The sequence below is a fragment of the Oncorhynchus nerka genome, linkage group LG7, assembly GCF_034236695.1.
Source record: "Oncorhynchus nerka isolate Pitt River linkage group LG7, Oner_Uvic_2.0, whole genome shotgun sequence".
NCBI lineage: Eukaryota > Metazoa > Chordata > Actinopteri > Salmoniformes > Salmonidae > Oncorhynchus > Oncorhynchus nerka.
The window spans coordinates 94,072,533-94,088,984 of NC_088402.1; the positions used below are offsets into that span (position 1 = coordinate 94,072,533).

Sequence of the window (16,452 nt, forward strand, 5' to 3'; positions counted from 1 at the left end):
TGCAAGATATGAAATATTATTTTAGAAGTGCTGCCTTTATTTGATTACTTATCGGCAGCGCCGTCTCTGGTTGGCTACCTGTCGGCGGCTCCGGTTGGCTACCTGTCGGCGGCTCCGGTTGGCTACCTGTCGGCGGCTCGGTTGGCTGCCTGTCGGCGGCGGTGGCTCCGGTTGGTTGGCTGCCTGGCGGCGGCTCCGGTTGGTTGGCTGCCTGGCGGCGGCTCCGGTTGGTTGGCTGCCTGGCGGCGGCTCCGGTTGGTTGGCTGCCTGGCGGCGGCTGCCGGTTGGTTGGCTGCCTGGCGGCGGCTCCGGTTGGTTGGCTGCCTGGCGGCGGCTCCGGTTGGTTGGCTGCCTGGCGGCGGCTCCGGTTGGCTGGCTGCCTGGCGGCGGCTCCTCCGGTTGGTTGGCTGCCTGGCGGCGGCTCCTCCGGTTGGTTGGCTGCCTGGCGGCGGCGGCTCCGGTTGGTTGGCTGCCTGGCGGCTCCTCCGGTTGGTTGGCTGCCTGGCGGCTCCTCCCGGTTGGTTGGCTCCGGCTGGCTGGCGGCTCCTCCGGTTGGTTGGTTGGCTGCCTGGCGGCTCCTCCGGTTGGTTGGTTGCCTGCCTCCCGGTTGGCTGCCTCGGCGCGGCCCGGTTGGTTGGCTGGCTGCCTGGCGGCGGCTCCGGTTGGTTGGCTGCCTGGCGCGGCTCCGGTTGGTTGGTTGGCTGCCTGGCGGCTCGGTTGGTTGGCTGCCTGGCGGCTCGGTTGGTTGGCTGCCTGGCGGGCTCCGGTTGGTTGGCTGCCTGGCGGCGGCTCGGTTGGTTGCTGCTGCCTGGCGGCGGCTCGGTTGGTTGGCTGCCTGGCGGCGGCTCCGGTTGGCTGGCTGCCTGCCTGGCGGCGGCGGCTCCGGTTGGCTGGCTGCCTGCCTGGCGGCGGCGGCTCCGGTTGGCTGGCTGCCTGCCTGGCGGCGGCGGCTCCCGGTTGGCTGGCTGCCTGCCGGCGGCTCGGTTGGTTGGCTGCCTGGCGGCGGCTCGGTTGGCTTGGCTGCCTGGCGGCTCGGTTGGTTTGGCTGCCTGGCGGCGGCTCCGGTTGGTTGGCTGCCTGGCGGCGGCTCCGGTTGGTTGGCTGGCTGCCTGGCGGCGGCTCCGGTTGGTTGGCTGCCTGGCGGCGGCGGCTCCGGTTGGTTGGCTGGCTGCCTGGCGGCTCCGGTTGGTTGGCTGGCTGCCTGGCGGCGGCTCCGGTTGGTTGGCGGCTGCGGCTCCGGTTGGCTGGCTGGCTGCCTGGCGGCTCCGGTTGGCTGCCTGTCGGTTTAAAATGTCACTCATACAAGTTTTATTAGCTTTCAAAGGCATCCTGTCGTTACTAAATGTGTAATGTGATATAATATTATTATGAACATTTGATTAATACAATATTTTAAGGGCAACTGTCCCTAAACCTAAAAACGTCCTATGTTGCATCTGAGTGTCACATTTTATTCTAGTGGCAAAATGGACTACGGAGTGTATCTAGGATAATTCTGTTCAGTCCTTGTCTAAAACGAAGTTTGGAACTTAAGTCCGTCAAAACGACGACTAAATCAAGGTTGGGTCTTGATTTCGGCAATGCCCGCTACAACGGGATGCCCGCTACAACGGGATTACCAACTGCGTTGATTGTGTCGATCCACTAGTATGGCAGAAGACAGATGGTGAGTGGGCCCCCCTATGGCGGGAGAGTGGGCCCCCCTATGGCGGGAGTATGGGAGAGTGGGGCCCCCAGAGAGTGGGGCCCCAGAGAGTGGGCCCCCAGAGAGTGGGCCCTATGGTAGGAACCTGATGCATGTGAGTAGGCAGGGTAAACGGAACACGAATGAGAAGGAGCATTTAGTAAAGTGGGGGCTAAACAGACCGATAAACACAGCCCAACTCTTCACGTCATAAAATATATGCTGTTTAGCAGATACTTTCTTTTTTTTTAAAATCCAAAGCATTTAACAGTACATTTACAGTATATGACCCCTGTGGGAATTGAACCAACAACCTTGGCGTTGCTTGTGCCACGCTCTTACCATAGGAGCCACTAAGGGCCAACTTCCCGGAATCAGATGAAGCATATTCTTTTTTTCTTTTTCTTTCTAAAGGTGCTTTCTAGTCCAGCTAGCAGCCATCCTTAATCTGTGGTCGGGGAAACGGGACATTGTTCAAGATCCCTGGTCCAACCAAGACGGCAACAGGGGGAACAATGTTTCAGACATAACTAAGACACGGCAACAGGGGGAACAATGTTTCAGACATAACAACTAAGACACGGCAACAGGGGGAACAACGTTTCAGACATAACAACTAAGACATGGCAACTGGGGGAACAATGTTTCAGACATAACAACTAAGACACGGCAACAGGGGGAACAACGTTTCAGACATAACAACTAAGACATGGCAACTGGGGGAACAATGTTTCAGACATAACAACTAAGACACGGCAACAGGGGGAACAATGTTTCAGACATAACAACTAAGACACGGCAACAGGGGGAACAACGTTTCAGACATAACAACTAAGACACGGCAACAGGGGGAACAATGTTTCAGACATATATCAGCCATAACAACTCGGTATAAAGGCCATTATAGACCTACAGTACCAGTCAAAGATTTGGACACGCCTACTCAAGGATTTTTCTTTATGATTATTACTAGAGAATGCAAAGCTGTCATCAAGGCAAAAGGGGAGGCTACTTTGAAAAAATATAAAAATATACCACCAACTTATTTGCTTATGATTCCATATGTGTTATTTCATAGTTTGGATGTCTACACTATTATTCTACAATGTAGATAATTGTACAAATAAATACCCTTGAATTGAGTAGGTGTGTCAACTTTTGACTGGCATTAGTTAGACACCTACTATCCTAACGACGATAAACCAGACTTTTAAACTCCCAGGGAAACGAGCATAGATGTGTTATCTAGTTCCGGACGTGTCCTGTTCTAGAGTTCCGGACGTGTCCTGTTCTAGAGTTCCGGACGTGTCCTGTTCTAGAGTTCCGGACGTGTCCTGTTCTAGAGTTCCGGACGTGTCCTGTTCTAGAGTTCCGGACGTGTCCTGTTCTAGAGTTCCGGGCGTGTCCTGTTCTAGAGTTCCGGCGTGTCCTGGAGTTCCGGACGTGTCCTGTTCTAGAGTTCCGGACGTGTCCTGTTCTAGAGTTCCGGACGTGTCCTGTTCTAGAGTTCCGGACGTGTCCTGTTCTAGAGTTCCGGGCGTGTCCTGTTCTAGAGACGTGTCCTGTTCTAGAGTTCCGGACGTGTCCTGTTCTAGAGTTCCGGACGTGTCCTGTTCTAGTTCCGGACGTGTCCTGTTCTAGAGTTCCGGACGTGTCCTGTTCTAGAGTTCCGGACGTGTCCTGTTCTAGAGTTCCGGACGTGTCCTGTTCTAGAGTTCCGGACGTGTCCTGTTCTAGAGTTCCGGACGTGTCCTGTTCTAGAGTTCCGGACGTGTCCTGTTCTAGAGTTCCGGACGTGTCCTGTTCTAGTGCACTACTATAGCACCCTATCCCTCTCTAGTGCACTACTATAGCACCCTATCCTCCCTCTAGTTCAAATCAAGGTTTATTTGTCACGTGCGCTGAATGCTGAATACAACAGGTGTAGTAGACTTCACAGTGAAATGCTTCCTTATACGGCTCTCTCTCTCTCCAATGCATCAGAACAGAGGGCAGTGGTCTCTCTCTCCCCCCAATGCATCAGAACTATGGCATTTAGGAAATTAGCATTTTTCTGTATGGTCTGTGTGAGAGAGAGCGAGTGGGGATCATGGTGTGCCCCAACACAGTAAGCCTCCTGTTTAAAGTATCGTTTCATCAGTGGCTCACACACACACACACACACAACAGTACCACAGCATGATCCTCTTTGTGAAACAATGTGCTGATTGTTTTAGCTAGCTACATTCCTGCTACATACAGAGTGTATACGGTAGTAGGCTACTGTGTGTGGAACCCTGGCTACTGTGTGGGGAACCCTGGCTACTGTGTGTGGGGAACCCTGGCTACTGTGTGTGGGGAACCCTGGCTCTGATCGTTGGATTCTCCCATAACTCTCCATTCTCTTACTTTGTTCTGAATCTTTCTCTCCTCTCTCTCTCCCCTCTCTCTCTCTCTCTCTCCCCAGGTGGAGGAAGGTATGCATCTGTTAATAACAGGACCTAACGGCTGTGGGAAGAGTTCTCTGTTCAGGATCCTCAGTGGTCTGTGGCCAGTCTATGGAGGGGTCCTTTATAAACCACCTCCCCAGAACATGTTCTACATACCTCAGAGGTTAGTGTTCTCTCACACACACACACACACACCTCAAAAGTCTAAGGCAATTGCTTGGGGTGCTAACAAGTCTTCAGGTCTGGTGGGGGCCCACTTTTTAGTTTATTTTCCTGTATGTATATAATTTTAATTTTGTGGCATTCTACAGTATGTTTTATTTGAAATTACTCATGTAAACTCAGCAAAAAAAGAATTGTCCTCTCACTGTCAACTGCGTTTATTTTCAGCAAACTTAACATGTGTAAATATTTGTGTGAACATAAGATTACACAACTGAGACATAAACTGAACAAGTTCCACAGACATGTGACTAACAGAAATGGAATAATGTGTCCCTGAACAAGAGGGATCAACATCAAAAGTAACAGGTGTGGCCACCAGCTGCATTAAGTACTGCAGTGCATCTCCTCCTCATGGACTGCACCAGATTTGCCAGTTCTTGCTGTGAGATGTTACCCCCCTCTTCCACCAAGGCACCTGCAAGTTCCCAGACATTTCTGGGGGCCCTGCCCTCACCCTCCAATCCAACAGGTCCCAGACGTGCTCAATGGGATTGAGATCCGGGCTCTTCGCTGGTCATGGCAGAACACTGACATTGCTGTCTTACAGGAAATCACTCACAGAACGATTCTTGGCTGGTCCAGCGACGGTGGGTTTGTGCCCATAGGCGACGTTGTTGCCGGTGATGTCTGGTGAGGACCTGCCTTACAACAGGCCTTCAAGCCCTCAGTCCAGGCTCTCTCAGCCTATTGTGGACAGTCTGAGCACTGATGGAGGGATTGTGCGTTCCTGGTGTAACTCGGGCAGTTGTTGCCATCCTGTACCTGTCCCGCAGGTGTGACGTTTGGATGTACCGATCCTGTGCAGGTGTTGTTACACGTGGTCTGCCACTGCGAGGACGATCAGCTGTCCATCCTGTCTCCCTGTAGCGCCGTCTTAGGCATCTCACAGCACGGACATTGCAATTTATTGGCCTAGCCACATCTGCAGCCCTCATGCCTCGCAGCAGGGCACGTTCAAGCAGATGAGCAGGGACCCTGGGCATCTGTCTGTGTTTTTCAGAGTCAGCAGAAAGGCCTCTTTAGTGTCCTAAGTTTTCATAACTGTGACCTTAATTGCCTACCATCTGTAAGCTGTTAGTGTCTTAACGACCGTTCCACAGGTGCATGCTCATTAATTTTTTATGGTTCATTGAACAAGCATGGGAAAGTGTTTAAACCCTTTACAATGAAGATCTGTGAAGTTATTTGCATTTTTTACAAATGATTTTTGAAAGACTGGGTTCTGAAAAAGGGAAGTTTATTTTTTTGCTGAGTTTACACCCCAAAAAGGTTAAACATTTTTAAAGAACCTGACCAAGTAAATAGACCAGAAACGCTACCACCTCTCTGTAGACCGTTTCGTCGCCGTTGGCTACCACCTCTCTGTAGGCCGTTTCGTCGCCGTTGGCTACCACCTCTCTGTAGGCCGTTTCGTCGCCGTTGGCTACCACCTCTCTGTAGGCCGTTTCGTCGCCGTTGGCTACCACCTCTCTGTTTAGGCCGTTGGCTACCACCTCTCTGTAGGCCGTTTCGTCGCCGTTGGCTACCACCTCTCTGTAGGCCGTTTCGTCTCCGTTGGCTACCACCTCTCTGTAGGCCGTTTCGTCTCCGTTGGCTACCACCTCTCTGTAGGCCGTTTCGTCGCCGTTGGCTACCACCTCTCTGTAGGCCGTTTCGTCGCCGTTGGCTACCACCTCTCTGTAGGCCGTTTCGTCGTCGTCATCTAGTATGATGACTGTGTTTCATCACACAGTTCCAACTTAGTCACGTCTATACAGGAGAGGAGACTGCGGCCCTTGTGGGGGGGCCCTGTGTTGAGTGGTTAGAGCACTGGACTAGTAACCGGAAGGTTGCAAGTTCAAATCCCCGAGCTGACAAGGTACAAATATGTCGTTCTGCCCCTGAACAGGCAGTTAACCCACTGTTCCTAGGACGTCATTGAAAATAGGAATTCGTTCTTAACTGACTTGCCTGGTTAAATAAAGGTAAAATAAATCTTCACCAGTTGGGGGGTGGCCCATCGAAGTCCAGGACCCAGTTGCTTAGGAAGGAGTTCAGTCCCCAGGGTTCTGAGCTTTCTGGTGAGCTTAGAAGGCATTGTAGTGTTGAAGGCTGAGTTGTAGTCGATGAACAGCATTCCTTTTGTCCTGGTGGGTGAGTGCAGTGGGCAGTGCAATGTGATTGCATCATCCGTGGATTGGTCAGGGCGGTAGGAGAATTGGAGAGGGTGGAGTGTCGGAGGGAGGAGGTGATGTGATCTTTTGACTAGCCTCTCAAACCACTTCATAATGACTGAATTGAGGGCTACGGTTCGGTAAGGATGATGGTGGACATCTTGAAGCAGGTGGGGAACTCGTTAGCACAGTTCCTCTGAAGAGACGGCTCGGTTAGCACAGTTCCCCTGAAGAGACGGCTCGGTTAGCACAGTTCCCCTGAAGAGACGGCTCGGTTAGCACAGTTCCCCTGAAGAGACGGCTCGGTTAGCACAGTTCCCCTGAAGAGACGGCTCGGTTAGCACAGTTCCCCTGAAGAGACGGCTCGGTTAGCACAGTTCCCCTGAAGAGACGGCTCGGTTAGCACAGTTCCCCTGAAGAGACGGCTCGGTTAGCACAGTTCCCCTGAAGAGACGGCTCGGTTAGCACAGTTCCCCTGAAGAGACGGCTCGGTTTTACTCGTTATTTCAAGTATTGCTCGAGGACTGCAACGATTGAACTGTCAATCAAAGACGTGACCGAAAGGATTTTGCACGCTTCTGATTGGCTGATAATCTAGTTGGGTCATTTCTCTCACACAAGAATCCTTTTAGTTGACTTGGCTTACACTAGCAACAAGATATGCCAAATGTCTAAAAACCACAGACACAAGTCTCATGGCCAGGAATCGGGTGGTTTGACCACAGACACAAGGCTCATGGACAGGAATCGGGTGGTTTGACCACAGACACAAGGCTCATGGCCAGGAATCGGGTGGTTTGGACACAAGGATGGCCATCGGTGGTTTGGTTTGACCACAGACACAAGGCTCATGGCCAGGAATCGGGTGGTTTGACCACAGACACAAAGGCTCATGGACATGGGAATCGGGTGGTTTGACCACAGACAAGGCTCATGGACAGGAATCGGGTGGTTTGACCACGGGTGGTTTGACCACAGACACAAGGCTCATGGCCAGGAATCGGGTGGTTTGACCACAGACACAAGGCTCATGGCCAGGAATCGGGTGGTTTGACCACAGACACAAGGCTCATGGCCAGGAATCGGGTGGTTTGACCACAGACACAAGGCTCATGGCCAGGAATCGGGTGGTTTGGAGGCTCATGGCCAGGAATCGGGTGGTTTGACCACAGACACAAGGCTCATGGCCAGGAATCGGGTGGTTTGACCACAGACACAAGGCTCATGGCCAGGAATCGGGTGGTTTGACCACAGACACAAGGCTCATGGCCAGGAATCGGATGGTTTGACCACAGACACAAGGCTCATGGACAGGAATCGGGTGGTTTGACCACAGACACAAGGCTCATGGCCAGGAATCGGGTGGTTTGAAATGTTACTTGAAATATTTGATTCAGTGTGCTTCTCTTGGTTGTTCAGATTTCAGGAAAAAGAACCGATTTTTAAAATCATAAGCCAAGAAAATCTGATTTAATTTAACAAGGCTTTACAGATCAACTATAGAAAAATCACACAGACAGATCTTAATGTTTGTTTTCGTGTTTGTCCATCAGGCCGTACATGTCGGTGGGAACCCTGCGAGACCAGTTGATCTACCCAGACACCGAGATCGAGATGGAGGAGAGAGGATTCACGGACCAGCAGCTAGAGGGGATCCTCGGAACCGTCAACCTGGTCTACATACTGGAGAGGGAAGGCGGGTGGAGTGCAGAAAGCGACTGGAAGGATGTGTTGTCAGGAGGAGAGAAACAGAGGATTGGGATGGCACGGATGTTCTACCACAGGTACGTCTCGACGACATAAACTGTATTCCTCACCCGGTAAGGATGGACACTAAAAACCTATTATAATGAGCTGTTGTCTCAATCTATTCCTATACAGTATCAGTGTTTTGAGGACTGGAAATGGTATCTTTGGATTTCCTACTAATGCAGTGTGTGTTGTCTTGCCCAGGCCTAAGTATGCCCTGCTAGACGAGTGTACCAGCGCTGTCAGCATCGACGTGGAGGGGAAGATCTTCCAGGCAGCAAAGGATGCTGGGATAGCACTGCTGTCGATAACCCATAGACCCTCCCTCTGGTCAGCATGCTTATCAATCAACCAATCAATTTATTTATATAGCCCTTTTTTTTTTTTTTTTTTTTACAGATTCAGTATTTATTCATCTAACAATTCATTCCTGAAGGAAACTATGGGGAACATAAATATGAAATTAGATTTCTGATCTAAGCAATGTGTTCTAGAAGGTTTACACAGGCAGCCCAATTCTGATCTCGTCTTTAGACCAATCAGATCAGCTCTGGAAAAATATGGATGGGGGTTGGAACAAATCATTTTTGGGGGGGGGGTTGAACCGGTTCGAAACAAAAAGTACTAGTTTATCTTTCCTTTCTGTTCCTTTGTACACCTCTGATATATACACTGAACACACAAACGCTACACGCAACAATTTGTTACCGTTCATAAGGAAATCAGTCAATTGAAATAAGTAAATTAGGCCCTAATCTATGGATTTCACATGACTGGGAATACAGATATGAATCTGTTGGTCACAGATGCCTCAAAGGGTGTGGATCAGAGACCCAGTCAGCATCTGGTGCGGATCAGAGAACCGGTCAGCATCTGGTGCGGATCAGAGAACCGGTCAGCATCTGGTGCGGATCAGAGAACCGGTCAGCATCTGGTGCGGATCAGAGAACCGGTCAGCATCTGGTGCGGATCAGAGAACCGGTCAGCATCTGGTGCGGATCAGAGACCCGGTCAGCATCTGGTGCGGATCAGAGACCCGGTCAGCATCTGGTGCGGATGGAAGAACTGGGACATTTTCAGCTTCCCGGAATTGTGTGCAGATCTTTGCAACGTGGGGCTGTGCATTATCATGAAACATGAGGTGATGGCGGCGGATGAATGGCACGAAAATGGACCTCAGGAACTCATCACGGTATCACTGTGCATTCAATCTGCCATTGATCAAATGCAATTGTGTTGATTGTCCGTAGCAGGGAACTGTATACCTGCCCATACCATAACCCCACCGCTACCATGGGGGGCCCTCTGTTCACAACGTTGACATCAGTAAACCGCTCGCCCTACACTACATCATACATGCCTTCTGCCCGGTACAGTTGAAACCGGGATTCACCCGTGAAGAGCACACTTCTCCAGTGTGTGCCAGTGGTTATCGAACATTTTCCCAAGTCTGTTACGACGCCGAACTGCAGTCAGGTCAAGACCCCGGTGAGGACGTACGAGCAGATGAGCTTCCCTGAGACGGTTTCTGACAGTTTGTGCAGAAATTCTTCGGTTTTGCAAAACCCCCAGTTTCATCAGCTGTCCGGGTGGCAGGTCTCAGACGATCCCACAGGTGAAGAAGCCGGAAGTGGAGGTCCTGGGCTGGCCGTGGTTATACGTGGTCTGCGGTTGTAATGCCAAATTCTCTAAAATGATGTTAGAGACGGCTTATGGTAGATACATTAAATGTAATACCATAAGAGAATATAAAAGGAAAAATGCTCCCTAACAAGGATGTTTATTTCCCGTTCATGAAACATGGGAGCAACACTTCAAATGTTTTTATATTTTTGTTCAATATACATTTGAGTAAAAAAAAATAACATTTAGCTCAACATTAAATGTACTTTACCAATTTAGTGTGGATAGAGCAGCTTGGTTGGTGAGGAGCAACTTTTTTCAATCTGTATAGGAAAGTCGTTAAGAGCAAATTTTGTATTTTGTAAACTTATCCATAGTGTTCCCGGAACACTATGGATCAGTTTCGGTTTGGATTCTGTTCCCGGAACACTATGGATCAGTTTCGGTTTGGATTCTGTTCCCGGAACACTATGGATCAGTTTCGGTTTGGATTCTGTTCCCGGAACACTATGGATCAGTTTCGGTTTGGATTCTGTTCCCGGAACACTATGGATCAGTTTCGGTTTGGATTCTGTTCCCGGAACACTATGGATCAGTTTCGGTTTGGATTCTGTTCCTCAAATGATATTTTTTGGGTCTGTTCCCTGAACCAATTCCAACCCTTGGTCAAAAGACCATTAGTGGGGGGGGGGTGTATATACATTAGGAAGCAAATGGAAGCCAATGAAACGGGACCTTTTTGTGACTAGTGAATACACCCCAGAATTGGGTTTCCTGTGTAAACGCAGCCTGAGTAGTTATATGAAACCTCCAGTAGGGGGCAGTGGTGATCTGAGTTCAGCCTCTGTCACTGCTGTGTCTTTTAGAGTAGAGATCAGGCAGGAACATCCCATACCCCTAGTCACTTCATATGGAGTAGAGACCAGGCAGGAACAACCCATACCCCTAGTCACTTCATATGGAGTAGAGACCAGGCAGGAACAACCCATACCCCTAGTCACTTCATATGGAGTAGAGACCAGGCAGGAACAACCCATACCCCTAGTCACTTCATATGGAGTAGAGACCAGGCAGGAACAACCCATACCCCTAGTCACTTCATATGGAGTAGAGACCAGGCAGGAACAACCCATACCCCTAGTCACTTCATATGGAGTAGAGACCAGGCAGGAACAACCCATACCCCTAGTCACTTCATATGGAGTAGAGACCAGGCAGGAACAACCCATACCCCTAGTCACTTCATATGGAGTAGAGACCAGGCAGGAACAACCCATACCCCTAGTCACTTCATATGGAGTAGAGACCAGGCAGGAACAACCCATACCCCTAGTCACTTCATATGGAGTAGAGACCAGGCCAGGCAGGAACAACCCATACCCCTAGTCACTTCATATGGAGTAGAGACCAGGCCAGGCAGGAACAACCCATACCCCTAGTCACTTCATATGGAGTAGAGACCAGGCCAGGCAGGAACAACCCATACCCCTAGTCACTTCATATGGAGTAGAGACCAGGCCAGGCAGGAACAACCCATACCCCTAGTCACTTCATATGGAGTAGAGACCAGGCCAGGCAGGAACAACCCATACCCCTAGTCACTTCATATGGAGTAGAGACCAGGCCAGGCAGGAACAACCCATACCCCTAGTCACTTCATATGGAGTAGAGACCAGGCCAGGCAGGAACAACCCATACCCCTAGTCACTTCATATGGAGTAGAGACCAGGCCAGGCAGGAACAACCCATACCCCTAGTCCCTTCATATGGAGTAGAGACCAGGCCAGGCAGGACCAACAGGAACAACCCATACCCCTAGTCCCTTCATATGGAGTAGAGACCAGGCCAGGCAGGAACAACCCATACCCCTAGTCACTTCATATGGAGTAGAGACCAGGCCAGGCAGGAACAACCCATACCCCTAGTCACTTCATATGGAGTAGAGACCAGGCCAGGCAGGAACAACCCATACCCCTAGTCACTTCATATGGAGTAGAGACCAGGCAGGAACAACCCATACCCCTAGTCACTTCATATGGAGTAGAGACCAGGCCAGGCAGGAACAGCCCATACCCCTAGTCACTTCATATGGAGTAGAGACCAGGCCAGGCAGGAACAACCCATACCCCTAGTCACTTCATATGGAGTAGAGACCAGGCCAGGCAGGAACAACCCATACCCCTAGTCACTTCATATGGAGTAGAGACCAGGCCAGGCAGGAACAACCCATACCCCTAGTCACTTCATATGGAGTAGAGACCAGGCCAGGCAGGAACAACCCATACCCCTAGTCACTTCATATGGAGTAGAGACCAGGCCAGGCAGGAACAACTCATACCCCTAGTCACTTCATATGGAGTAGAAACCAGGCAGGAACAACCCATACCCCTAGTCACTTCGTGGAGGTCTGAAACGATCAGTTCATATGTTTTGAATAATGAATAATTTCCCCACACAGCACCTATACCCGTAATGAATCGGTTCCCCACACAGCACCTATACCCGTAATGAATCGGTTCCCCACACAGCACCTATACCCGAAATGAATCGGTTCCCCACACAGCACCTATACCCGTAATGAATCGGTTCCCCACACAGCACCTATACCCGTAATGAATCGGTTCCCCACACAGCACCTATACCCGTAATGAATCGGTTCCCCACACAGCACCTATACCCGTAATGAATCGGTTCCCCACACAGCACCTATACCCGTAATGAATCGGTTCCCCACACAGCTCCTATACCCGTAATGAATCGGTTCCCCACACAGCTCCTATACCCGTAATGAATCGGTTCCCCACACAGCTCCTGTACTATTTCCGATCTCTCTGGGTAACTGTGAGCCATTTGATTTTAATACAATGTTAGTCAATCTCGAACATGCACCTTTCCTTCCTTCCCATTACAGGAAGTACCACACCCACCTGCTTCAGTTCGACGGAGAGGGTGGTTGGCGCTTTGAGAGGCTGGACGCCTCCACCCGTGTCTCTCTCCAGGATGAGAAACAGAAGCTGGAGTCCCAGCTCTCTGGGATACCCAAGATGCAACAGCGCCTGTCGGATCTCTGCCGCATGCTGGGGGAGGACGCCACCCTGTCAGGAACCGGAGGAGAGGAAGCAGGGGAGGAGGAGAAACTGGAGGAGAAGGAAGCAGGGGAGGATGAGAAACTGGAGGAGGAGGAAGCAGGGGAGGATGAGAAACTGGAGGAGGAGGAAGAGTGATGAACGAGGACAATAGAAGGATGATGATCATCGGATGGAAGGATGGGAATAACTGTTGGCCCTGTCCAGAAACAACCCCCTGGGGCATTTGTCCTCTTAGGCCAAGTGGAGCTTGTTCTCTTATTGTTCCTATTGTTCCTAGGTCCAGTCCTTTCAGATCCTCTGGGGTGCTCAGGACATAGTGTCTAGGTCCTAGAGGCTGGATCTTCTAGTGTATAATGAGGTTCTGGACTTCCAACCACTCAGATGTGGCTGTTAGCCAACTGCTGCTCAGTTTTCTTTTCCACTATCAGCAGTATGGGAGGGGTTTCTATGGGAGGGGGAGGAGTTTATAGGGGAGGGAGGGTGGAAGTGTAGTGGGAGGGGGAGGAGTTTCTAGGGGAGGGAGGGTGGAAGTGTAGTGGGAGGGGAGGAGAGGGGGAGGAGTTTCTAGGGGGAGGGGGAGGAGTTTCTAGGGGGAGGGGGAGGAGTTTCTAGGGGGAGGGAGGGTGGAAGTGTAGTGGGAGGGGTTTCTAGGGGAGAGGGAGGGTGGAAGTGTAGTGGGAGGAGTTTCTAGGGGAGAGGGAGGGTGGAAGTGTAGTGGGAGGAGTTGGGAGGAGTTTAGGGGGAGGGGTGGAAGTGTAGTGGGAGGGGAGGAGTTTCTAGGGGAGAGGGAGGGTGGAAGTGTAGTGGGAGGAGTTTAGGGGAGGGGAGGGTGGAAGTGTAGTGGGAGGGGGAGGAGTTTCTAGGGGGAGGAGGGAGGAGTTTAGTGGGAGGAGTTTAGGGGGGGTGGAGGGTGGAGGAGTTTAGGGGGAGGGTAGTGGGAGGAGTTTCTAGGGAGGGGGAGAGTGGGAGGGTGGAAGTGTAGTGGGGGGGTTCTAGGGGAGAGGGAGGGTGGAAGTGTAGTGGGGGGTGGAAGTGGGAGGAGGAAGTAGATTCTAGGGGGAGGGTGGAAGTGTAGTGGGAGGGGTTTCTAGGGGAGAGGGAGGGTGGAAGTGTAGTGGGAGAAGGAAGTAGATTCTAGGGGAGAGGGAGGGTGGAAGTGTAGTGGGAGGAGGAAGTAGATTCTAGGGGGGAGGGTGGAAGTGTAGTGGGAGGAGGAAGTAGATTCTAGGGGGGAGGGTGGAAGTGTAGTGGCAGGAGGAAGTAGATTCTAGGGGGGAGGGTGGAAGTGTAGTGGGAGGAGGAAGTAGATTCTAGGGGAGAGGGAGGGTGGAAGTGTAGTGGGAGGAGGAAGTAGATTCTAGGGGAGAGGGAGGGAGGAAGTAGAAAACTGCAAGTGCCAACTCTGCCGCCTCCGTCTCAACAGAATTTAATGTCATCTCTGGTGCGCACACTTGTAGGATACATGCCAAATATCACCCTATCCCCTATGTAGTGCACTACTATAGACCAGGGCCCTATCCCTTATGTAGTGCACTACTTTTGACCAGGGCCCCTAGGGAATAGGGGGCCATTTGGGACTGACCCTTGGTGGGAGAGGCGGCTGGCCTCTTTAGAACCATCTGCTCTACTGAATTACAATTTCAACAAATTACATATTTTGTTTTTTATAGAGATTGAGACAATATATTTCTGAATAGCGGGAAGATACTATAAGGTTTCTTATGATGAATGTAGCAATCTATATTTTATTACAGTCTGTGTTGTATGTAGACAATTGATAAAGGTAATAACCTTTTACTTAATTTAATAAATCAATCTATATTAAAATATATTTTTTTGTAGAGTATAGATGTTAACCTTTGCAGCTGTAATATACCTTAACCCAGGTGTTTTCATTCTGCCAATTATGTTGCAAAATGTTTATTTTTTTTTTTTAAAGGAATGAAAAGAGGTGAGACTTACCTGAATTTTTCCAATGAATTCCAAACAGTTGCAAAACGTTCTGTTGTGCAACAGAATCGACGGCATGAATACACACCCCAAGGCCAGCCTTGGTCCTGGAGGGCCAATAGCCCTTATTTAACCAGCCTGTAAGACCAGGTGTGTTGAATTTAGGTGAATCATCGAACTGGTCAATTCGCTCAGTTGGTCTGATGGAGGTGCCTAGTTGGAAACAAAATCCTGCAGGACCTGCTGCACACCAGGAACAGGGTTCCCTACACACCTCTCTTCCAATTATTTAGTTATTTGTAAATTTGTTGTAAAATTATATTGAATTGAGATTATTAGTCAATTTATCTGAAGTAATGTAACCTAAAGATTGTAGCCTGTCACATTTGTGCCTTAAGTGCCCTTAACCTAAATAATTATGGTTTACAACATATCTGTGGGGGCGCTTTCAGAGAAGGCCCAAGAATTTATAAAAAGGTGTATTATTTTTTTAAAAATGAAATTTCGTTTTAATTTACATTTCATCTATATAATAATTGTGTGGTCTTCTGATTTCATCTCTTCAATTTGTTTGAAAGAGAAGGGTTAATACCGAAGAGCGAAAAAAATATCTAATCAGGATATTCTATGGTGGTCTCTGGGTAGTAAAATCTAGCTAGCTCAATCAACCATTGGCTAAGCCAATCAGAAGCTGGACAGTAAGGCCCCTGCCATTTAACCCAGTAGACCCCGTGTCAGGACAAGGGGGAGTTCTCATAGAACAGCAGCAAATAAAAGCAATGATTTACATGTTGCTTTATGAGTGCATTTCACACAACTTTTTTAAATTATAATTGGATGTCCAGCTTAATGTTTTTATCGTCTCAAGTCAACTGCATTTATACTTTTTTTTTTTTTCTTTTTGTTCAACTTTATCCGGTAAAATAGCTCCCTGGCTAGCTTTCGCTACAACTGCTGCATCCAAAATAGGTATTTTGGAAAGATCACAACCAAATATCATCTTAGCGACTGTCCAAGCAAGACTCAAAACATCATTGTAAGTGTATTGAGAAACCCCCCAAAATATATTTAGTTTTGACAACTTAAAAAAAATATATATATATATATATATATATATTGAGACTTTTCTTACTGCCACCAAGAGTCTCGCGCATCTGTGCCTGACGTGTGTTGTGTTGTGGAAAAGTGTCTAATAGAGCAGAATTTTGACCGATGAATGAAACCAATTACTTTTTGACATGCGTGGGTGGGACCATTTAAAGAGAATACGGGCACTTTTTAAACAGATTATTGCATTTCAACTTTAGATCAAATACTGTATATTTTTTAATGAGAAGTAGTAGCTGATTTGTTCATATCATTTGGAAATGAAATGGGTGTGCTTTTGTATTAGGTATGATTTCACGTGGGCTACTGGAGTGAATGGGATGCTTAATTCTGTTACATTATCTGATGCTGTTTGTGACTGTTGTCTGGCTCTTCCTCATCGACCATGGAGTTGCACAGGTATTACGGCCGCTGTCCTTTCGGCAACACGAGCCTGTCACCTT

The 16,452-nt window shown here is 49.4% G+C and overlaps 1 protein-coding gene across 1 annotated transcript in view; it reads left to right on the top strand.

Annotated features, from left to right (window-relative positions):
* The window catches only part of abcd1 (ATP-binding cassette, sub-family D (ALD), member 1), a 37,069-nt gene extending 23,665 nt beyond the window's left edge, over nucleotides 1-13,404 (top strand). Inside the window, exons 10-13 of the mRNA XM_065021002.1 lie at nucleotides 4,131-4,276; nucleotides 8,045-8,275; nucleotides 8,445-8,570; nucleotides 12,775-13,404. Of these exons, the coding sequence (XP_064877074.1) occupies nucleotides 4,131-4,276; nucleotides 8,045-8,275; nucleotides 8,445-8,570; nucleotides 12,775-13,087 (816 nt within the window). The 3' untranslated portion in view covers nucleotides 13,088-13,404. The remainder of the gene's footprint in view (nucleotides 1-4,130; nucleotides 4,277-8,044; nucleotides 8,276-8,444; nucleotides 8,571-12,774) is intronic.
* The last annotated feature ends 3,048 nt before the right edge of the window (nucleotides 13,405-16,452 follow it).